This window comes from Podarcis muralis, chromosome 7 (genome assembly GCF_964188315.1).
Source record: "Podarcis muralis chromosome 7, rPodMur119.hap1.1, whole genome shotgun sequence".
In the NCBI taxonomy this organism is placed as follows: domain Eukaryota; kingdom Metazoa; phylum Chordata; class Lepidosauria; order Squamata; family Lacertidae; genus Podarcis; species Podarcis muralis.
This window is the reverse complement of record NC_135661.1, coordinates 42,403,802-42,427,973: the sequence shown is the minus strand read 5'-3', so window position 1 is coordinate 42,427,973 and position 24,172 is coordinate 42,403,802. Positions and strand designations below refer to the sequence as shown.

The following is a 24,172-nucleotide window of genomic DNA, read 5'->3' as shown; positions in this document are numbered from 1 at the left end:
CTGTTGCAATTCTTATCCAATGAGAGTGCGTCGGAAGATGGGGCTCCTCTCTCTCCTCATTCAGAACCCTGATCAGAAAGGCGGAACCCTCGAGGCGCCTTTTAAGGGGGAAATGTTTTCAGTACGGACGTTTTCTGCACCGCGCGAGCAGGCGCTGGGTGCGCCTGCGCAGTACCTTGATGCGAGTCTATAACTCTAAGGACACAGTAGGCTGCTCAGACCCGGCTTTCCATTCCGTTTGGGGGAATACGGGCGCAGCCATAATTCATTTGTGCACCAGGTCCTTTCTGGTTTTTCAGAGTTCTTGTTGCAATAGTACCTTAGAAAAAATGGGAGCAAGTAAAGCAATATCTTTAATTTAGACCAAGTAGATTTTTTTCGTGGTGGAAGCAAATTTTTGAATCACACTCTTTTCAAGTTGGGTCTTCGGTAAAGAAAACTGTAGCTATATTCTCCGAAAGAACACGGTGATGATATTGCCCACATTAGGGCAGTGTTACAAAAGAGTGTGCAAAATTTCAAGTTTTCCAGAACTCTTCAGTAGGCTACGGTGAAAATGTAGACAGTGACACCTTGTGGGTTGACCACAGCAGTTCACAAACTGCAGGATTTAGACTGCAATTGTGTGTGTGACTCATAACCTCAGAGTAAAAGTTATCCATTCCATCTGAAGTTTTCACTCCAATCTCACCCTCTGGAGTTTGGTTTCCTCTATAGGCTAATAGGGTGAGCTGAAAGTTGCCCTGAAAAAACTTTGCAGTTCATGGGAAGTTGGGAACCTTCCCCATTTTGGCTGAGGCTGCTAGGAATTTTAGTCGAAAACATCTGGAAGGCATCAGACTGGGTGAGGATGAGGTAAATTGCTATGACAAGCAAAGTGTGTAATGCATTGGTGGCACTACCACCACAATAACAACACTGGGATGAAAGGGGTAAAATGAGCTTTTTAGGAGGGTGGCTTTATCCCATATGTTAAATTTATGAAAAAGAAATAACTATATATTTCACATTAACACTCCCATCCTAAATATATTTTCTCTGAAGCAAGTCCTGGTTTGATGGAGCTCATTTTCAAGTGAGTGTGCTTAAGATTGTTAATTTCCAATACCTTTTTCTTCAAGGAAAGTAATCATAGGGAGTGAGTGAAACTACTTGTTCATGGCATGGCTGGCCCTTCCCCTCTGCCATTGCCTCTGTCTGCATTTTAATTACATGGTGGATAAGGGACTGTGTCTCAACTTGGCTCTTAAACGTTTTCTGGAACATGATTATTTAAGAAATTTATATACTTATTAACCATTCTTATGATTAGCACTGTGCAAGCACATCCAAGTATCCAAGACTGCTCCTGTTTTTATTTAATCACAGGAAAGAATGCAGGAAATCTGCCTTATAGTGAGACAGACTGTTGATTCATCTAGCTCAGCAATGTCAGTCCTACCTGGAGATGCTGGGGATTGAAACTAAGACCTTCTGCATACAAAGCAGGTGTTATTTCACTGAGCCACAGGTATTCACCAGCCTTTTGATTTGGGGTGTTTCACATTGAATTTGTGACATGCCACATTCATCTGCAAGTGAGTTATCTTTCCTTTGTGGGGGTGGAGTTTGAATAAATTATATAATTTGATATCACAGGATATATTTAACCAGTAACGGTTAAATATAATCCAGTTTCCATCTTGTGCCAAAATGCAGACACCAGCCATGGTGCCAACATCAGTCAATTTCCTTGCCCACTACTCCTGGTTTTGCTTACCAGTACTTTCTAGCAACTGGGCATCATCCTCTAATAAAGACACTAGAGGGAGCTCAAAGGCTGCGCACACCACAAGGTGCTCTTACTTCATGAGGACTTTTATATGGCAGTGCCTTCACCAAATCATTACACTTGAGGAACAGCCACACTATGTGTTTAAAGCAGAACTATACAACTTTATTAGCCATGGCTTCCCCCAAACAATCCTGCTAGCTGTCATCTGTTAGGAGACCCCTGCTCCCCTCACAGAGCTTTGATTCCCTGGGTGGTATAACAGTCAATTTTTCTTCACAGGGAACTCTGGAAATTGTAGCTCTATGAGGGTCTAGGGATCTCCTAACAGCTCTAAGCACCCTTAACAAACTACAGTTCCCATCCTCCCCCCCTCCATCTCTCCCTCTCCAGTGCTAGTGAGTACTCTGAGGGATGGCAACTCAAGTAGGCAGGAAGGTTTCCCTTCTGTGTGTCTAACTCGCCCTGCTCCAGCTACCCCAAGCATCCTTCTACTGAACCACTTTTCTTTCCCTCTCCTTTCCCTAATCCAATGGTTCTTAAAGGGTGTGGTGTGCCACACTGGTGTGGCAGGCGAGACTGGCAGATGTAGCGAGAAGATTCAAGGACATTGTTTTATACTTTCTGGACGTCTCATGATCATATTATAAAGTAGTTGTGGTCTATCTTCAAGCGCTGTTAGGAGTTGTTTCTTTTTGTTTTCCAAGGTGTTTCTTGAGAGTTGTTAGGAGGCCCCTATGGCCTTCACAGAGCTACAATTCCCAGCATTCCCTGAGAAGAGGGATTGATTGTTAAGCAACTCTGAGAGCTGCAGATCTGTGTAGGGGTCTCCTAAGGACTCTCAGTGCTCATAAAAAACCATGTCTTCCAGGATTCTTAGGGGGAAGCCGTGACTTTTTAAAGTGATATGATCCTGTTTAAAATGTATGGTGCAGATGTGACCTGAATATGTGAATGGAGGCAGGGCCAGTCAAAGATGTTTTGCCACTGTAGATAAAATGCTCCAATGATTCCCCCCCCATGCAGATCTGGGTCCCCTCTCCAGCCCCTCTCTGCCCCCCCACCTGTGCAACTGTACCTTACTCTGCACCTGTCCTGCCACCGTGATACAGTGTGCAGGGCGCAGTGGGCGCAGCAGGGAGAACGGCACGGGGTCAGCAGCACAGGAAGCCACAAAGGTGCTGGCGGCAGAGCAGTGGTGGAGACTGGGGACAGATCTAATGCCTGGTGCGAATGGCTTCACCTCGCCCCATCACCTCATGCCCCTGAATGGAGGACATCGTGTCCAGTGCTGTGTTTCAACTGTGCTACCTCATTTCTAACCTCATGCGAGTCACTGCTCAACATTGCTGTCACTAAGAGATGAGCATGTGTGTGTGACTCATAACCCCAGCTTCCATGGAGCTGGTACACAAACCAAATCTAATCAGGTACAAGCTGGCAGATAGTTCCTTTACCCACTTCTGATGCAGCGAGGTGGGAATTGGTGATCTGCCACATGATGCATCACAGATTGGATAGGTCAACTGTGATCTAAGGCCCTGCTCATGCTGGCCCTGCTCATACCCACTCAGGGTAGCCTTCAGCAACCTGATGCCCTCCTGATGTTTTGGATCACAAGATTAGAACATAAGAAGAACCTGGTGGATCGGTCCAATGGCCTATCTAGTCCAGCATCCTGTTCTCACATTGGCCAACCAGATGCCTTGGTGGTAACCCCCCAAGCAGGACCCAAGCACAAGAGCACTCTCCTCTTCTGTGGTTTCCAGCATCTTGTATTCAGAAGCATTGCTGCCTCCAACTGTGGAGGAAGAAGAAAGCCATTATGGCTAGGCCCCTTCCTCCGTGAATCTGTCAGATTCTCTTTTAAAGCCGTCCAAGTTGGAGGCCATCCACTGCCCCTGCGTGAGAGAGTTCCAAAGGTGCTACCTTAAGGACTTCCTTTTCTCACTCCTGAATCTGTGCTGGCTGAGACTGATGGGAGTTGTTGTTCAAAACATCTGACAGGATTGGCGAAGGCTGCCTCAGGGTACTAGCATGGCCATCCTGCTCTGTCCACGAGAGGAGCTGGCACCTACCTCTCCACAGAAAAGTTCAGGGCACAGTGATCTGCTCTCAATTCCACCTAGCTCAGATCTCCCTGGACCCGTCTGGTGGGCTTGTTTTGCCACCTGCCAAGCATCCAAAGTGTCCACAGACCTCTGGATGTGTCCGCGGTCAGTTCCATGAAGGCCTGCCAGCAGGTTATAGATAGACAGCGGAGGCCCGGCCAGCAGGGTATAGATAGAAACACAGCCTCTATTTTTGCCCTTCTTGGTGCAGGTGCCAGAGGAACTGGCCTGCCCAGAGTCAGGATTATTTATAGGGGCTGGTATTTAGGGGGACAGTGCTGCTTTTCCATTTTGCCGTGGGAGAAAGAAAACTGAGATGGGAGAGAGGCGTGGTTGTCGTGGTCCTATAACCAATGCCTCCTCTCTCGTATCCAGCATCGGATCACACTAGGTCACTTGACAGCAGCTTGTAAAACCCTCTGATTGTAAAACTAGACTGAAAAACAAGGTCATCTCTTTCCAGACCTCTCCCGACCGCGCCATGATCCTGTCATTCCTGAATGAATGTCAGGGAACTGAGGGTTCACGGAGCCCTAGTGATGTGGTTACCAAAACCACACAAAAATGGTTCACATGAGCATGTGCAGAGTTCCTTTACACAACTCATTTAGGAATAGGAGTGGGAAGGAGGTTGTCTCCCAAGTAGGCTTGGGTTCTTCATGTCTTATTGTAGAATGGAATCACATAATCCTGTAGGAGATGACAGTTGCTGCAAAGTACCTCAGAAATATTTGCAAAATCATCTTCTTTAATACTGGGGGAAGATTGGTTTCCATCTACTGGCTAACCCCTCTTAAGTGGAAGACCATGTCTCCTTTGGGTGCAAGCTCCACACACACACAAGATAGCAATGGCCTGACTACAGATAATTCATCCCATAAACAACAAATCATTTTGAACAGTGCAATGTTCTACAAAACAGCAGTGATTTATATTGGGCAAACCTAAATTAATTCTCTTAAGTGGTAGTGAGAAAGGACATGTGGCTGGTAGGTGTGTGACTTCCATCGCTCTCGCTGTTCCACTCCATCCTCATCCTTTGCAAGGTTCTGGGGTACCTCTGGGTCTCAACCTGGGACTTCACTCAAAATGGCAAGGAAATGGCAGAATAACTTTCCAACAGTTAAGAGCTGTTTGACAGTGGAACAGACTCCCACAAGAAGTGGTGGCCTCTCCTTCCTTGGAAGCTTTTAAGTAGTGGTTGGATGGGCATCTGCCATGGATGCTCTAGTTGAGATTCCTGCCTTGCAGGGGGTTGGACTGCATGACCCTTCCAATTATATGGCGGTTGTGCCATGGGTTCATTACCTAGGTGCGTTTAGGAGGCCCTGTGAGGATAACATTTTGAGAAACAGTGTGATGTAAGGTTAGAGTGTTAGACTACAACCTAAGAGACCAGGGTTCGAATCCCCACTCAGTCATGAAGCTCCCTGGGTGTGACCTTGGGCCAGTCTCCATCTCTCAGCCTAACCTGCCCTCACAGGGTTGTGAAGATGAAAAGGGGAGGAAAAGAACCATGTAGTGAGCTCCTTGGAGGGTAAGGTGGGATATAAGTAAAACAAGCAATAATGCAGAAAAATAGCTGCCATTTCTTTGCTTTGTCTTGACTGTGTGTGTTTATGGGGTGGCTAAAACAGTTTCCCTCTTGACCCGAGGAGGCCCCAGCCCTGTCAGAAAAGCTAGTGGACAAAAGAGCAGGCGAGAGCATCAGGTACACTTTCCAGCTCAACGCAGCCAGGGACGAGTGGAAAAACTCATCCATTCATTCCAGCTCAATACTCCCTCCTCTGGCCCAGCTCAGCGGATTGGTGGCTGGCCGGCTGGCCGTCTGCCTGGACCCCCCACCGGCCCGGCAGCCCTGCACTATATTTATCAGCACTTTCCATCTGCCACATGAAGAAGAGAGGAAACATTTGAGCTTATTTTAGACCCCACAACATTCTTTCCTGCTCTGGCCCTCGGACGGACAGGTGGAACGACCGTATTTAGCCACTTGGGGGCTGAAAATAGAAGGGCCCATTTACAACGCAGTTTCCTTTAGGCAACTCCGCACCCTATTTACGTACTCCGGCGAAGGAGAATGTTGTCCTCGTCCCCATTGCCCAAATTATAAATATTAACGTGGCTTTGCCAGGCTGACATCATTGCTCCTGCGAGCCTCTCCTTCCTCTTAATAGCCCATTCTTGGGAGAGAGAAAGAGAAAGAGATGCTCAAATAGAAAAGGAAAGACGCAGACCACTGGGAAGACATGAGCAATGGATGCGAGGATGCATGAAAGAATGAACTTTGCCTGGGAACACAGAAAGTTGCCTTATACAGACTCGGACCACTGGCCCAACTAGCTCAGTATTGTCTACACTGACAGGCAGCTGCTCTCCAAGGCTTCGGAAAGCTGGATGATGTGTGGATGGTCCAGTATAAGCCATTGATCAATGCATCAATGACATATTGCAAAAAACAACACCAACAGTCTGGAGGGGTCCAGAGTTGAGTCTTTCAACAATGTGGATGCTAAAGCCGTAGAAGGCTTGGGCATTTATTAGTCTCATGAGAATAGGGGTGTAGCAAGTCATGTCCCCTTTCTCATTGGTGAAATAGTGGAAGGTGTAAGAAGAGCATTCCTGATTAGCAGCACAATAATAAGGAACACATTCAATGAAAAATGGTGTCACTGAAATTATTTGGAATAGTTTTATTGGGCTTTCTTGGGGAGGTGGGGGGGTGTCATGAGGCGCTCTCCAAACCCAAAGGAACAACAAAACATGTACAGAAAACAGAGAGAAACAGCAGCAGTTTTTTTTACTTTTAGCAATGCCAAGTCACTGTTCTGTAGCTCCCCTCCTCCCAACCCCACCCCAAAGGTTCAAGGAAGGCGAATCTCTATGAAGCTAATCCAGAATTCTTTGCTCTGCCTCCTTGGGAGCAGGGGATATTCTCTTTTTACCGCAGTTAGGAAGCGTGGTACAGGCCTTGCTTTTGGTAATGTACACATGAACACAAGGGACAAAGGGACACCCTTGCTACTGTCTCCCCTGTTGCATCACCCCTTCAACAGCAGGCAGAACATACGAAGAGCCTGCTGGATCAGGCCAGTGGCCCATCTAGGTCAGCATCCTGTCCTCACAGTGGCCAACCAGATGTCTGTGGGAAGCAAGACCTGAGCTCAAGAGAGCACTTCCCTTCCTGTGGTTTCCAGCAACTGGTATTCAGAAGCAACACTGCCTCCAGCTGTGCAGTTTAAACAGGAGGTTAAAGTGCATTAAGGAGTTATTAAGCTGAGGGGAAAGCAGTAAGAGAATGGGGTTTGCAGAGATAAAAGGAATGAAGTGTAGCCAATCATGTTTTACTCAGCGCTGACCCACTGAAAGTAACAAATCTAGGATAGTCATGCCCATTAATTGAAATGAGTCTACCCAGTATGATCAATACTGGATACAACCCAGTAGCTTGGAAAACAACAACCAACAAATTTCCTCACGGGAACAGATTTAAATGGGTGGTGTTGAGGATCTGCCAAGCCCAGGTGGATTATTCTTTACAAAAGCTTCAGTGTTTGTGGAAACCCACTCAAGCTTAAAAGGGAAAGCGGGGCAGAGGAAGGAAGAGGAGCTGTAAATTGCGGCAGCTGAAGGTCACTCCAGGCCTCCGTACTCCCAGGAAACACTGATTGGTATGACGTCCCTGGAAACAGACCTTGGATCAGATGAGCAGGAGTCACAGCAGATCTCCCACCACAGGAGCTTGAGAAGGCCATCGCTATTTAGCCATTGCAGCTGGGGAGGCCCAGTCTGGGATCATTCCCTGCTCTCTTTTGGAAATTTGGGAGACCAGAAGGCAAGCTTCTGGAAACAGGAAGGTCCTCACAAAGCAACTGCGGTGGGGAGCTGGAAGAATGCAGGACACCCCGATAACAGTCATCTAAGAATGGGGAGCTTAAAATCCCTTTCATGCAAAAGACCCAAAGGTGGACTCAGGCAGAGGATCTCTTGTCCTGGGTTTTCTCCTGACACCATCCCAGAGAGCAATGCAGAAATTGAGAGGCCACCTCAACTCCCTAGTGACCAAGCAGGCTAGCAGCTAAGGGGATGCACCACCAGCATGCAAATGACACCATTTGGATGGATCAACGACAGCACAATAGGAGGCAGAGACACATTTGCAGAAGAACTCCAGGGGATTTAACACCAGCCTAATATGGAGGCCCCTTTGCTGTTTTTTTCAAAACACACAAGAGGAATGGGGCCATATACCTTTCTGTTTCCTAAACTGAGATGCACCTAGATCTTGCTGCAACCAAGAGGTCAAGCCACACACTCTTTGGAGCGGTGGGTATCACCCAGTTGCAGAATCTGAATCAGAAGAAGAAGAAAACACACCCAACTTCTGCTGCAGGACGCGACTCCAGGCTCCACTGCTGCAGATCTTCAGTCGTCCGGGGCTCTCCTCCTAACCTCCACAAGTGGTCTCAGGTTACGTTTTCCAGGTAGCCAGCCAAGCTCAGCATGGCTCTCAGGTTGCAGCAGGGCAGCAGGCCGTCTCCTCATGCCTCAGGAGCAGGGACATCCGGGAGAAGGTCTTCAGGCAGGTGTGGCACTGGTATTTCTTGATGTCGGAATGGGTCTGCAGGTGGGCGCGGAGGTTGGAGCGGTCGGCAAAGGCTCGGCTGCAGTGCGAACAGGCGTAGGGCTTTTCACCTGGAAAGGGAGGCCAGAAAGAAAGACAGATGAGCAGGCAATGCCAGGGCTGTTGTAAGACCTTGAACCTGGTTTGGTAGTAGATGGGCAGCCAGTGAAGATGCTGTAGCAACAGTCACATGTTGTCATCTAGATGCCCCACCTGGCCAGCACATTCTGCACCAGAGTTGGAGCTTCCAAACCAGGTCCAAGGGCAGCCCCCCCCCCAGTACATTGCAGTAGTCCAGCCTCAAGGTTACCAACACTTGGGCTGCAGGCTATCCCTGTCCAGGAACTGCAACAGCTGGTGAACCAGATAAAGCACTCCTAGCCACAGAGGACACGTTGACCTCAAGTGATAAAGATGTATCCAGCAGTATCCTCAAGCTATGTACTTGCTCCATCATAAGGAGTGCAACTCCATCCAGAACAGGTAACCTGCCTATCTCCTGAATGTGGGAACCACCCTCCCTATCTTCCCAGGATTCAAGCAGTTTATTGGCCCTCATTCGTTCCACTACTACGTTCAGAAACTAATGCAGAACTTTCACAGTCTCTCCCAATTCCAATGTTATGGTGAAGTAGTGCTGCATGTCATCAGTGCACTGGTGACACCTCGCTCCAGAATGCCAAATGATCACCTGTGACAGCTTCCTATAGATGCTAAATAGCACTTGGGAGAGGACAGTTCCCTGCAAAACTCCCTGCAAAAATAGCACAAGTGCCAGGGGCCAAGGAGCACTCCCCCAGTGCTACTCTAGGAATATGGCCTGAACATTTATTTATTTCTTACATTTATATGCCATCTTTTCCTCCAAGGATTTCAAGGTGATGTACATGGTTCTCCCCTCCCCATTCTATCCTCACGTCCTATGAGGTAACTTAGGTGAGAGACAAGAAACTGGCCCAGCCAGCTTCATGGCTGAGTGGGGATTCAAACTCTGATCTCCCAGGTCCTAGTCCAATGCTCTAACCATTACACCACACTGGCTGTACCCAAGGATGGAGAACCTGTGGCCCTCCCATCATTTTATTTATTTAGACCATGGGTAGACAAACTAAGGCCCAGGGGCCAGATCCGGCCCAGTCACCTTCTAAATCCGGCCTGTGGACGGTCCAGGAATCAGCATGTTTTTACATAAGTAGAATGTGTCCTTTTATTTAAAATGCATCTCTGGGTTATTTGTGGGGCATAGGAATTCGTTCATTCCCCCCCAAAAATATAGTCAAGCCCCCCACAAGATCTGAGGGACAGTAGACCGGCCCCCTGCTGAAAAAGTTTGCTGGCCCCTGGTTTAGACTATTTCTATACCACTTTAGTACAGGAAACTAGAGCAGTAAATGTTACAAAAATACACAATATAACTATCATCTATCTAGCTATCTATCATCTATCTATCTATCTATCTATCTATCTATCATCTATCTATCTATCTATCTATCTATCTATCTATCTATCTATCTATCATCTATCATCTCTCCCCCTCTCCTTTTTCCTTCTGGCACAATCAACCTCGCAGCCTCCTGGCTCTCACCTGGGACTCCACCCACCCACCCTGGCTCTTACGAAGGGCTCAAACAAACTCACAGGTCGCTCCCCTCCAAAATCGGATAACCAAGAGGGTTCCTGGAACCTGCTGACCTCACCCTCATGTCTCACCCTTGGTTTGCATCTATGGGCTTGATAGAGCTTCCTCAGACTGCCTCTCATTCAGCACTCAATCAGCTGCATGGCTCATATCCAGCCCCAAGGCTTAGCAGCCTTTGTGAGTTTTCCATAGGTCCCAAGGATGGCAGCTAGGGTATCCCCTTCCACTAACTGTTCTTTCTCAGGCCACTGCACACCTCTCCTGTTCCATCATCCCCAACCATTGGCCATGATGGCTGGGGCTGATGGGAGTTGGAGTCTAACAATATCTGGAAGCCACTGGGCCTCCCATTCCTAATATAAAACAAAGATGGGCTTGACACAGTGACTTTCTCTCTCAGTGGGCATCCCTGCACTACAAACTTTATTTTATTATTTTTTTTTATTGAAAACACATTGCTAAACTGCTTACTATTTAAGAACCCCCAAACAGCTTACAAAAACCCAGACATAAAAACAGAGATTAAAAAAAACACACAAATGAAGCAGAAATCTAGTAATAGCAGGGGTTCAATCTCACGGGGCGAGGAAAAGTCTTTACATATTTATTTTTACAATTATGTTCCACCTTCCTTCATCCAGTGAGCTCAGGTTGACATATAAAGTTCTCCTTTTCCTCCTCATTTTATCCTCAAAAGAACCACCCTGTGAGGCAGCTTAGGCTGAGAGACAGTGACTGGCCCAAGGTCACCCAGTGAGCTTCATAGCTGAGTGGGGATTTGAACCCTGGTCTCCCAGGTCTTAGCCCAGCACTCTAACCACTACACCACACTGGCTCACAGCTGTTCAGTCGTAGCTTGTGCCGTGAACAACTTCAGTGGCAATGCCCTACACTGGAGTTATTCATGCAAGTCTGACGCAGTATTTACATAAAAACATCTGACGGGCTCAGCTGGATTGGAATGAGGTTCCCTCCAGCATAACAGTTCTCAGCTGCTCTTGGGTGACCTTTCCCCTTTATACACTTCTGCCCAGTGAATCATAAAAAGTGCCCTGCTGGATCAGAGCAAAGAACCCTCCAGCCTAACAGTCTGTTCCCAGAAGTAGCCAGCCAGGTGGTGGAGGGACAAAGCAAGCCCTGGTAGCAACAGCTTGCAGTTGTGGCTTGTTCCCCCAGCAACTGGAAGGTACACTGCCTCTGGTTGGGGAGGTTCAATTTAACAGGAATTTTAAAAAACAGTGAAGCAAAGGCTCTTGTACATGTTTCTTTGTATAGCAAATTCCACTTGCACACTGAGAAAATAGGTGGACAATGCTATGAAAAAGAACATCCCGAGTTATCCATCCCAATTAAGTCAGAGCTTAATTAAGGTTGAGGTTCACTCCAGCTTAGGCCTAGAATCCATTTACAAATCCAGAGCTGAGCGCTGATTCAGGTGACTTAACAAGATGAGTGCCTCTCTGAACATGTGCAGAGTGCATTTCAGGAGAAGGCTGGTGGAATGGTTAGAATCTCAGGCCAGGACAGGGGAGACTAGTGAAGTTCATTGGGTGAGCTTGGGTCACTGACCAGCTCACTCTTGCCTTCCATATAGGGTTATTGGGAGGATAAAATGGGGGAAAGGGTGGCCTGTATACAGTGCCAGCCAACTTGGATCCTACAACTGGCAGGTGAGGCTGCCCGGTTGGCATTGACCCATGACAGGGTCTTTTCAGTGATGGTTCCCCAGTTGTAGAATGCCCTCCCTAGTAAAGTACGGCTGTCTCCATCATTACTAACTTCAGAAAGAATTTGAAAAGATACCAAGGCATTTGCAGGCTGAAAAATAGTATTCCTGGCAACCTTGTGATCGCTGGATGGAATAATGTCTTTAATGGCAATTGCTTTTGGAAAATGTTTTTAACTGAAACTGTTTTTAATTTTAATTGTTTTCAAAATGTTTCAACAGTTTTAGAATCTTTCTGCTTTGTTTTTAAATAGTGTATCTGCGTGCTGCCCTAGGGTAGGGTAAATAATAAATAGCAAATAGAAGAAATAAATAGAACCTCCTTGCACCAACATCAGAGGCAACATTTATCACAGCAGAGTGTGAGGGCCCAACAGTTCCCCCCAGCCACACCAAAATGCAAGTGTTCTCCAAACCTCCCCCCACTTTGCTCTCCCTTCTTTTCCATGCACATTTGCTCCCTTCCTCAAGGTCGCCCCCTACCTGTGTGTGTCCGGATATGCCCCTGCAGCAGCCAGGGCCGGGAGAAGGCTTTACCGCAGATCTTGCACATGCAAGGCAGCGTGTGGGTGCGGATGTGCATCTTGAGAGCACCCAGGCTGGCGTACTCCTTGTCACAGTGCTTGCAGTTGAAATACTTCCTTGCCGTGGTTGCCTGCAGCTTGCAGCGCTGCTGCCTGTGTCGGACCAGGCCTGAGAAGGTGCTGTAGGCCTTGCGGCAGTCCGGACACTCAAATGTCTCCAGGGGGTCGGCAGCTATGCCTTGTGGCCCCTGCAGTTTGTCTCCATTTCCCTCTGCTGGGCTGCCCAGGTTGGGAGTCCTCCTTTGGAACAGGCTGAATGCCAACGGGAGATTGAGGTTGTTCTGGTTATCACGCAGAGGGGTGGCAGAGTCCCAGCTGCCACCAGGGCTGCTCCCAGAACCCACTTGGGAGATCGATGTGGGCTCCCCTTTGGCTTCACTGCTCTGTGGGAGAGGTGGGGACAGGCAGGCAATGGCAGAACTGTGGTCCCAGAGGCTACCAGCTTCATAGGGGGCTGCCGGACAAGGCGTGCCATCTTGACTGAGGACGGGGAATGCTGCCCCTCTCCAGGAGTGGCACAATCCACTGGATTCTGGGGGAAACACACAAAACAAGTAAACAAAAAGCAGCCATTGTTCCTCAAAAACCAGACAACATGCCTACCCTGCATATTTTGGAAAATTGTTCATTCCCTGTGTCTGAAGCCCGGTTCAGATGCCCACCAGAGAAGGATATTAGGCTGGCAAACAGGGAGGCATGAAATGTTAGGCAGGCTCCATACCAGGCCTCTTTGCACCTTGGCTTACAGAAACTAATTGTGTTGTTGGATCCGACTTTCTGGCCTGGCCCTTGTGATTGTATCATTCTGTGTTGTTGCTGTTGGATCACTAGTTTTTAATAATTTGCAATTGTTTTATTGAGATTCTTTTAGAAAATATAATCTACTGTATTTTTGTTCCTGAAGGGTGATATAGAAAAAGTAGTAAATAAAATAGTTGGTTTTAACTAAGAAGCATAAGAACATAAGAAGAGCCTGCAGGATCAGGCCAATGGCCCATCTAGTCCAGCATCCTGTTCCCACAGTGGCCACCCAGATGCCTCTTGGAAACCCACCAGCTGGATCCAAGCACAAGAGCCCTCTCCACTCCTGTGGTTTCCAGTAACTGGCATTCAGAAACTTTACTGCTTCCAATTGTGGAGGCAGAGGATAGTCATCATGGCTAGTAGTCATTGATAGCCTTTCCTTCTTCCATTAATTTGTCTAATCCTGTTTTAAAGCTGTCTTGGTTGTTGACCATCACTGCCTCTTGTGGCAGTGAGTTCCATAGTTTAACTAAACTCCTTTCCAGTACAGTGGTACCTCGGGTTAAGTACTTAATTTGTTCCAGAGGTCCGTTCTTAACCTGAAACTGTTCTTAACCTGAAGCACCACTTTAGCTAATGGGGCCTCCTGCTGCTGCCGCGCCACCGGAGCACGATTTCTGTTCTCATCCTGAAGCAAAGTTCTTAACCTGAAGCACTATTTTTGGGTTAGCGGAGTCTGTAACCTGAAGCGAATGTAACCTGAAGTGTATGTAACCCGAGGTACCACTGTATTATAAACTGTTGCATAGAAGTCTCTCCTCAAGGCTGCCTCACTCAAACATTTTGCATTATGCACTCATAACACTGCAATATGCACATGCAGTGTACACACAGATCCAGTAAAACACGCGTCATACGGGTGCAAACACTGCAGAAACACAATTTACCCACAGTGCCATGGTGCCAAGCACTGGAATCAGTACACCAGACCTTGAGGTAACCTGGAAGCATTCTTTTTTAACAAATAAAACATAGAATGCATTCAGAAAGATGCTGCCTGTTGCAACCATGTGGCCATAGTGGTTAAGTTAAGAAAAAGTTTTATTTTGCAAAGTGAGCTTCCAAGAAGTGCGTAAGGGGGTGGGGGATCCACATTTGAGCCTTGCGTTGAAGTGCCAAGACGCTCACGAGATTATTATTGAGCTCACCCTTATGAATACCGTAAAGCAAATACTATCCTGTCCCAAAGAGGCAACACTTGGCATTTTTAAAATATCTGCATGCCACCTCCTAATCTTGGCATTCTTTATCTGTGTACAAAAGGGTTCAATGCAAGGGTAGAGGGACCCTGGCTACCTAACCTGGAAAATTTGCTGTTCGAGTGAAATCTACCCTCCAGGCCACCTTTTACACACCACACTTTACCACAAGGAGGACACTGAGAACACCCCTCACCCACCCTATGACAGCACAACAGGTTTTTCACACCAATGCTGTGACATGTTGCCAAACCGTTCCATGCGTCTTATTTATGCACAATACAGAACGTTCAGTTGCCAATAGGTGCCACTAACTGTGGAAACTTTTGACACCATGTAGTCAACTACACCACACACCCAGGGAAGCTATTTCGATGTGACAAAGGTACAGGATAAATGACTCCGAAACTCACCAAGTAGACATTCTCGTATAATCATGTACTGAAGTGTGTCTGGCAATGAGAAGGAAAACCTCCTTTTGCCCTGGCATCCACTCTATGGATTTCTGGGGCTGGGCAAATATTAGACACTCCCCACCCATTTTCTTTTAAAAATAATCTTAGCAGTTTAACAGTATTTACAGCAGAAACACTTTTTAGTGTCCTGGAGTTAACATATTCTCTCCACTGTTGGCTTTAATTTCGTAGATTTAGATTCCTCTTTCTGAACCTAAATGTTGCATTTATTCAGGCTTTCTTGTTGAGTGAGGTCTGTCTGTTGATATTTGGCCTACGATGTTTCATTCGTATTATTTTTAAAACTGTATATTTTCCCTCCAAGCTGCCTATGGGCATTTTCCATTCGACAAGGAATAACGGCAATTGCATACATAGAAATGTGAGGTAGAATGGAGAAATAATCGCTGCTAGATTAACTTCATTTAAAAAAAACAACAACCTAATGTATTTATTATACAGTACTTGAGAACTCAGATGGGGTGGGTGAGGGGAAATAAACCCCTTTTAAAAACCGCGCGCGGGCCCCCTCCCCAACACGTTAATAAAAAAGCAGCCGGGTAAAAACGAAGGCCACAGTCAGGAACACACTTACTAGAGAGTCAAAGGAACTTACTTCCGAGCAGACACGTATAGGCTTGTGCTGCAAATTAGTTTCCTATTTCCAAGCGCACTTTAAGCAGCAAAAAGGACTCTAAAAACCAGTCCCCATCACGCAACCCTAGGCGGGCATAATTGGGACAAAGCCCCTGCGGAGCTGCCTTCTGAGTAAACAAGCGCAAGAGCGCGCCGCTCGGAGTTTGAAGCGCAAAAGGAAGCCGGTCGGAGATAAAAATGTGGAGAGGGAAGGGAGACAGCCCGCTCCATAGACAGGGGCAGGGGGTCGGGGCAAGGAAAAGCGCTCGTGGTGAGCTGCGAGAAGGGAAAGCTGGAAGGACCCGTCGTGGGCAGCGCGCTCACTGCTGCTTAGCTTTCCAAAGCGCGCCGTGCGCCCTGGGCGCAAACCATTTCGCCCTTCCTTACCTTGGCGGCGCGTCTCCAGCTGGCCGTAGTTGGGGACGCGAGTGCTGGAGGGCTTCTTGACCAAGAAGGAGCGCGGCATGGCGAGCGGAGAGTCCCGGCGGAGCGAGCCGACCGGGCAGGTGCAATAAACCCGCGGGCTCATTAGCATGGGCTTCCCGCCGAGCCAACCGCCGGCCGAGGGGCCGTCCTTGGCCGCCTCCGCCGGGGCCGCCCTCCCCGCGGCAGGTGCAAAGCCCAAGGGGCGGCCGCGACCACGACGCCGGGGAAGCCCCGCGGCGGGCTCGCTCGGGGCAGAGGAGGGGATCACCTTGAATCCTCCCGCTAGCTTCCAAGGTTAAGGTGTCCAAACTCCGGCTAGGCGAGGACAGCTTCTCCCGCCACCCCTCGCGTAAAGGAGAAGCACGTCGGCCACTTGGTCCCTACACGGTGTGGTGCAGTCAAGGCAGTAGTCCAGGGCTCGCTCAGCGCAGCAGCGGGGCTTTATCTGCCACGTCTGAAGTAGAGCCCTGCTGGGTCAGAGCAAAAGCCCATCCAGGCTTTCACAAGCCTAGGCGACAACCAGGAGCCCACAAACAGGGCAGGAGGGCAAGAAGAGCCTCTCCAAATCACCCCGGCAATGGTTATTCAGAGGCACAAGAATACAGTATAGGCCAGGTGGACCAGAGCATTGGCTCGGTATTGTCTACACCATGGGTAGGCAACCTAAGGCCCCCGGGGCCGGATGCGGCCCAATCACCTTCTAAATCCGGCCCACGGACGGTCCGGGAATCAGCGTGATTTTACATGAGTAGAATGTGTCCTTTTATTTAAAATGCATCTCTGGGTTATTTGTGGGGCATAGGAATTCCTTCATTCCCCCCCCCCCCATATAGTCCGGCCCACCACATGCTCACAGCTGGAAAAGATTGCTGACCCCTGGTCTACACTGACTGGCAATGGCTTCCCAGGTTGTCAAGCAAGGAATTTTTTCTAGCCCTACCTGGAGATTCTGGGGAGGGGATTGAACCAGGGACCATCTGCCAGCAAAGCAGATACTCTAGCCATTGAACCACAGCCCTTCACAAAGCAGGCAAGAGGGTTTTTGTTTCCCAAAGCAGCTGCCGTTGTCTGTGCACTTATCCCACTTGAGTGAGTAGATTTATTTTGGGGAAAGGGGCAGGTTTTGTGTGGATTCGAAAATCTGCAAAGTCTATTTGAATGCTGACAAAAGTGTCAGCAGGATAAAAGAAGTGTGCATATGGCACAAGAAGCAAGCAAGACCTCTCTCAAAAGACTTCCAGGGCCCTTTTGGAGGTGTGGCCATGCTAGCTGGGGGTGAGGAGAGTTGTCCAAACAGTGGAGGGCACCAGGTTCTAGAAGGCTGGTCTTATATCTATCTATGCAGGCGTAGATACATCTGCCAGCTGAGGACAACATTAATGCAGCAAACAAAAGTGACCACTCTTCCATAATGAAACTGGTGTGTTTTTAAGATGCCACAATGTTCCTTTTGAATTTTGCTGCAACAGACTAGCAGAGTCTCACCCTTCTGGGCACATCTCTTCTGAGGACAGGGAATGAGCCAGGTGCAGTTTGGAGGTGCCTGCCCTGCCCCACTCACACTTCATTCCTGTTCACTCCAAACAGCCACATCCCATCTCCCTACAGCAGCAGTGGGAAGTGAATGTGGCCCTACAGAGCTTTCCATCTAGCCTTCTGAAGTCACGCCCCTCACTGGCCCAGGTTCACATCCTGCTTAAGTGTTTTTGCCTGGCTGGAATGTGCCCTTGAACTCGGATCAGGCCCCTTGCTTGTCAGGATGGACAGAAATGTGTGTAGAAATGGTACACTGCACATGCTCAGAGGCTACACATAATCTTTTTTGGGCTGCATGCTGGCTCAAGCTAAGCCCTGAACACTCTTAATTTTTCAGGGATGGCGATTAATTCTCCTCTCCTGCCTCCTTGGGCTTTAGCTTGTAAAATGCAGACCCAATCTTGGCCGAGTCAGATGGAGGCCTTCTTTCTACCCTGGGCCTGCTTATCCTCTGTCACCACCTCCCCTCCCCACCCCACCCCCTGCCCCATTGCTTCACTGGGAGATCTCTGGGGCTTAGGAGATATTTGCAAACCCCTTTGAAGCATGGCAGTGAGATGGGGGTGAGATAAGCATTATCGGGAAGAGCTCAGCCCCATAAACTTACTCACCTGGCCATTGTGTCTCAGAATTCCTCCTCCTGCAGTTTGCTTGCTGGAGGATCAGTTGAGAAAACAGACAATTATGTGATCTTGCTCCTCCTTGACTGCCTTCTGCTACTGGTTTTCCCAGGCAGGCTGGGGCAGGGGAAGAGAGCTTTGTTTTTCATTTCAAATATATGCCAAAGGCCAGTGGTTAATTTTTAGGAGCAGAGGAAATGGGCCTATATCAAGTCAGACCATCAGGACAATTTACCCCAGCCTTTGGTGGGATTTAGTTGGCCTTCTTAAGATCCTTGGGTTATGAATGGCTGTATTCTGCTTTCTTCTTTATGAGGATTTTTTTAAAGAAATGTCAATCAGTTTGTTTTGGATGTAGGCTTCATAACATTTAACTGTGTTGCATCGATGCCTTAAGAGGATCTTTGTGAACCAGCCTGGGGCAGTTTGCAAGTTCCATAAGTGAATTAATCTAATGTTCACTGACCGGCAGCAGTAGCTCTCCAGGGTTTCATAGAATCATAGAATTGTAGTATTGGAAGGACCCAGTGGCGTAGCGTGGGTTGTCAGCACCCGGGGCAAGGCAAGCAATTTGCGCCCCTAACCCATGGATTTGCGCCCCCTAACCCGTGGATTTGCGCCCCCTAACCTGTGGATTTGCCCTAACCCCAGATGTTGCGCCCGGTGCGGCCGGCCCCCCCTGCACCCCCCACGCTACGCCACTGGAAGGACCACAAGGGTCATCTAGTCCAAACCCCTGCAATGCAGAAAACTTTTACCCAACATGGGGCTCAAACCCACAACCCTGAGATTAAGAGTCTCATGCTCTACCAACTCAGACAGTCTTTCCCAGCCCTATCTGGGAACGTAGGGGATTGAACCTGGTACCTTCTGCATGCAAAGCACATGCTCTAATCTACTGGACTATGGCCCCTCCAAACACCTTTTTAAAAGGTGCAGGTGTTTAAGTCTGGAAGCAGTGCTGCGATTATGGAGGGGACAGAGGGGGCCAGTCTCCATTGCCTTTTTGTGATGTCTGCTTTAGCTCTTGCTTGGAAAAAGCTACAGAGTGACATGATTTTCTAGATCCATTTCAGTCGGGGTTCAGGGCCAGTTTTGGCACAGAAGCTGCTTTGGTTGCCCTGTATGATGACGCATATCAGGAGAGAGCTAGGGGAAATGTGCCCCTGTTAATTCTCGTTGGCCTCTCAGAGGCTTCAGATACCATCAACCAAGATATCCTTCTGGATTGGCTTCTTTTTGTTTTATTCTGTATTTTGTGTTCTCATTTTGTATTTTTATGTTGTGAACTGCCCTGTGATTTTCAGACTAAGGGTGGTATACAAAATAAGAAAGTAAGTAAGTAAGATATTGCTAAAAGTGGAGGGAGTCAGAAAGTAGGGTATGGGGGTTTCATTGAAGACACCTGCCTTCCCACCCTCTCCCCAGAAGAAGAAGAAGAGGAGTTTGGATTTGATATCCCGCTTTATCACTACCCTAAGGAGTCTCAAAGCGGCTCAAAATCTCCTTTCCCTTCCTCCCCCACAACAAACACTCTGTGAGGTGAGTGGGGCTGAGAGACTTCAGAGAAGTGTGACTGGCCCAAGGTCACCCAGCAGCTGCATGTGGAGGAGCGGAGACGCAAACCCGGTTCCCCAGATTATGAATCTACCACTCTTAACCACTACACCACACTGGCTCTCTTTGAAGCACTGCCCAGTTGCCTACCCCCTGCTACAGGGATGCTTGAGAACAGATGGGAAATAGCAAGGGTGAAGACACCCTGCTTCAGAGTCCTTTGACAAAGGAAGCCTTCCTTCTTCTGCAGTCCTATTGCCTGACTTTATAGTCTTTTTCATAGGTCTGATGTCGGGAAGGGCCATAGCTCAGTGATAGAGCAGCTGCTTTGCATGCAGAAGGTCCTAGGTTCAATCCCTAGCACAGGCATAGGCAAATTTGGCCTTCCAGATGTTTTGGAACTACAACTCCCACCATCCCTGACCACTGGTCCTGTTAGCTAGGGATGATGGGAGTTGTAGTCCCAAAACATCTGGAGGGCCGAGTTTGCCTATGCCTGCCCTGGCATCTGCAGAGAAAAGACAACCTGTCTGAAAATTTGGGGAGGTGCTGCCAGCCAGTGCAGGCAATACTGAGTGTGGGTTTGACTTCACCTGAGGCAGCTTCCTCTGTTCCTGTGAAGGCAGCGATTGTCATACATAGCAAACGTAATGAGCAATTGGTGCCACCTGCCTACGGCCAGGAGTTTCTGTCAAGAAGCTTTGAATACCACTCTAGCAATGTGTTAAGCAGGTTCTAGCGAAGTTTCCTCTTCATTTAGCAAAGGCCACTTGCTGCCTTTTAACATTGTCCTCCTAGGTTCCTTTTAGCGCCCAGCTACGGAGCCCCAGGCTGCCTGCGCTGACCCCTCTGACATCAGAGCAACGGAGCGATGGCAGGCAGAGGAAGCATGACACCTCTTCTTGCCCAGGTCCCCAACCACATCAGAAAAGCCCACTAGCCACTTCCTGCCAGACAACGCGTGCAGCCTACACGACCTGTAAAGGTGCTAGTGCCACATTCGAACATTTGGTTCTTAAAGGCGTCATGGCATTTTCTCACTTTGATGACACTGTTACATTTCTAGAGTTTTGCTCCATGAAGAGGCGGTATAAAGACAAAAGAATCTGCCTCGCAGGCACCTGCCAAAAGGTCTCATCTATGTCTAGCCCAAAGTGAGATGACTAAAGTTTTTGCCGGCAAATTCAATTCAGAGCAGACTCAATCAAGAGTGGGGTTATCTTTCTCCCATCAGAAAAGGACTGTCCCCATTTCAGCGTTAATGCAATCATTTCTTGCTTGGCGGATTCATCGCCAACGCCTACTGTTAAAAAAGGTCTGGGTTTTTTCTTGTGTTTGTTTGTGCTCTGCAGGGAAATGTGACAGTTCCATATTCCTACCTTTAGCATTCCACCCCCCACCCCAGCCCTTCAGCTTCCATTGCCTGCAACTCATTTTCTCTGAATCAGTGTGTGTGTGTGTGTGTGTGTAATGGTTTGTGCATCTAGCACAAAGATGTCTGCAGGAAACCCTTAAGCAGGATCCCAACACAAGAGCACTTGCCCTGTGGTTTCCAGCAATGGGTATTCAGAAGCATTACTGCCTCCGACCAACCATGGTGGCACAGCATAGTCATATTGGCTAGAAGCCATTGACAGCCTTAAACTCCATGAATTTGCCTAATCCTCTTTTTAAAGCCATTCAGGTTGGTGGCGGTGTGAAGAAGCACTTTTTTAATCTGTCCTAATCTTCTAGCGTGGGTGGTGCTGTGGGTTAAACCACAGAGCCTAGGACTTGCAGATCCGAAGCTCGGCGGTTCGAATCCCCACGACGGGGTGAGCTCCCGTTGCTCGGTCCCTGCTCCTGCTAACCTAGCAGTTCGAAAGCACGTCAAAGTGCAAGTAGATAAATAGGTACCGCTCTGGTGGGAAGGTAAACGGCGTTTCCATGTGCTGCTCTGGTTTGCCAGAAGCGGCTTAGTCATGCTGGCCACATGCCGTACGCTGGCTCCCTCGGCCAATAAAGCGAGATGAGCGCCACAACCCCAGAGTCGGCCACGACTGGACCTAATAGTCAGGGGTCCCTTTACCTTTAATCTTCTAGCATTTAATTTCATTGAATGACCATGAGTTCTACTGTTGTGAGACCACTTTCTCCATGCCATGCATAATTTTAAACTCTTTGATCATGGCACTGCAAGTCCCATCACCATCCCTGGCCATTGGCCATGCTGGCTGGGACAGATGGGAGTTGTTGTCCAACAACATCTGGAGGTCCACAGATGTTCCCCCACCCCTGCTTTATGATGCCACCATAAAGCGGTGAGCCTTTAAGGAGTCCAAAGACTCATTTCTTGTGTTGATTCTCTTATGCAGTCACCACTCCTTAACTGACCAAACAGCAAAGCCTTCCCCATTCTCCCTCCTCCATCCAGACCCAGTGACCAGCAGGAAATGACTGCTTGTACCAAAGTCACTCAGAACAAATATTGGCTCAGACGCAAGAGATGGGGAAAAGCTGTTCTCAGAAGGGTCATCTCCTGGGTGTCGAACAGCAAGCCTGAGAAGCAGATCTAAGGGGGGGGGGGATGAAGAAAGGGCGTATGGGGAAGAACAAAGGCCACACTCTCTGACCTGAGTTGACAATAATGAGGAGAGTGCTCTGTACATGCTTGGAGGTGCTGCCATGTTAATGTAGGAACAAAACAAAAAATGTTGCTTTATACAAGATCTGTCCTATTTATACATCTGCCTAGTCTCCAGTGGTTCCTTGGGGTCTCAAGCAGCTCCTTCCATCCCCACATCACCTGTTAGTGGATCCTTTGATCTCAGAGATGAGGAGCCTGTGACACTCATTTTCCCTGACTATTAGCCATGCCAGCAGCAGGAGCTCATGGGAATTTGGAGCCCAACAAGATCTGAGTGTGTGTGTGTGTGTGTGTGTGTGTGTGTTGATGTTCCTAATCTGTTTGGAAATAGCAAAGTGAGGCAGTGTGCTTCTTCGATGGCATGACTGTCCCTTCTTAAACATCCTGGCATGGAGACCTGAAAAAGGGCTCTTTGGAAATAGGGACAATAGCCATACAGACATTTCTTTGCCTTCTACTCCATTCCTCAGTAGCTACCTCACCTTGCTGAACTCTGCCCAGAAGTAGTCAGGGTGCTGCTGGACTGTGTTATACTTACTGAGGTGGGGAAAGCGATGAGAAGTTTGCTTGATGCAAAGTTGTCCAAGCAGAGCCTCTGGTGCCAGTCAGTGTAGACAACAGTGATTGCCAATGGACTTTTTCGCTAGAGATGGAACTAGGGGCTCCCTTCATGCAAAGCAGCTGATGCTCCCTCCCATGAGATACAGGCCCTCCTCTGTGCTTCTGTGACACTGGGAGTTCAATGGCACATCCTTGGTATGGCATATACTGAACTTTCCAATCCCCTCCCCCAGCTGGTTTGGACTACAGCCTCTATCAGCCCCAGGCAGCACAGCCAATGGGTGCTGTTGTCCAAACCAAAAAGAGGGCATCAGGCTGCTGAATGTTAAATAAGCATTTACAGTGTGTTTCCAAAGGTCTTCATATAGATCAGGGGTGGGAGACGTTTGTCTCTCCAGGTGTTGCTGAACAGCAGCTTCCGTCAGGCACAGGCAGCATGGTCAATGACTAGGGATGATAGTTGTTCAGCCACCTGTGGAAGGGCAAAGGTTCCCCACACATTACCTAGCTGTAATCCTTACTCCACCCTTGTAAGGTAGGCCATAAAATATGGGGGAGGCCAAGGCTACCTACAAAGCATTCATGGCAGAAGTCACATTTGAAGTGAGGAATGGCTGGCTTGTAGCTCAGTTGCTTAGGCTGCAATCCTGTACACATGGAAGCCCCAGTGGGTCTTACTGTTAAAGTACGCATAAAATTGCATCAGTCGCTATGTGGTACCAGCTGTCCAGCATTGGCATTAGTCCATACAGCTCTACAGGTGTTCCAAGTTGGCAGTGTTAGGTTTCTTGGTGCATCCTATCAACTTATTCACTGTTGCAGCTCACTTGTTGAATCCCTCCAACCCCCTTCGCCATCAGGATTTCTCAACACAGAGTGGAGTTTTCCATTGCTTCAATGACCTCTGTGCACATTTAAGAGGCAGGCAAGGAAGTGCAAAGGGGGGGGGGGTGAAGTATAATGAAGTCGTTAAGCACTCTGGCCTCATTAAAAGAACTTGACGAAAGAGACAAGGCCTTTGAAGTTGAGACAGCCGTGATTATGGCCCTTGAAGAAGCTACAGGTTGGGGCTGTGCTGTTGACAGAAGCCAGGCAGGAGATAAGATGCTCCTTGCATCCTGCGTCACCCCTGATAAAAGATGCTGAGCATTGATTCAGCTGTCAGGCAGGCAGGGGGAGAGACTGAAAACATGAGGCTGAAGAGGGGCCTGTGGTGACGAAACCCAGGCTTGTTAGTCCCACTGGCAGGAGTTAATGAGTCAGTAGGTGGTGTGCTTGGGAAACAAGGACTCCTGAT

At 48.4% G+C, this 24,172-nt stretch overlaps 1 protein-coding gene and 1 long non-coding RNA gene across 2 annotated transcripts in view; one reads left to right on the top strand and one right to left on the bottom strand.

The window, feature by feature from the left end:
* Positions 1 to 81: 81 nt before the first annotated feature.
* Positions 82 to 24,172, top strand: part of LOC114602130 (uncharacterized) — a 29,041-nt gene continuing 4,950 nt past the window's right edge. The window contains exons 1-2 of the long non-coding RNA XR_003707867.2: positions 82 to 855; positions 1,369 to 1,510. This is a non-coding gene — a long non-coding RNA (uncharacterized LOC114602130). The remainder of the gene's footprint in view (positions 856 to 1,368; positions 1,511 to 24,172) is intronic.
* On the bottom strand, positions 6,561 to 16,661 carry SNAI3 (snail family transcriptional repressor 3). The gene is made up of 3 exons (XM_028739968.2): positions 15,937 to 16,661; positions 12,355 to 12,987; positions 6,561 to 8,577 (listed from the first exon to the last, which is right to left on the bottom strand). Exons 1-3 carry the CDS (start codon positions 16,082 to 16,084, stop codon positions 8,393 to 8,395), a joined length of 966 nt encoding a protein of 321 aa, XP_028595801.2. The 5' UTR covers positions 16,085 to 16,661; the 3' UTR covers positions 6,561 to 8,392.

Coding starts and splice junctions, on each gene's coding strand:
- SNAI3 (XM_028739968.2), bottom strand. CDS start 16,084: ATGCTAATGAGCCCGCGGGTTTATTGCACCTGCCCGGTCGGCTCGCTC. Junction 12,988..15,936: donor GCTGGAGACGCGCCGCCAAG/GTAAGGAAGGGC, acceptor TGTTTCCCCCAG/AATCCAGTGGATTGTGCCAC. Junction 8,578..12,354: donor GCATATCCGGACACACACAG/GTAGGGGGCGAC, acceptor CTCCCTTTCCAG/GTGAAAAGCCCTACGCCTGT.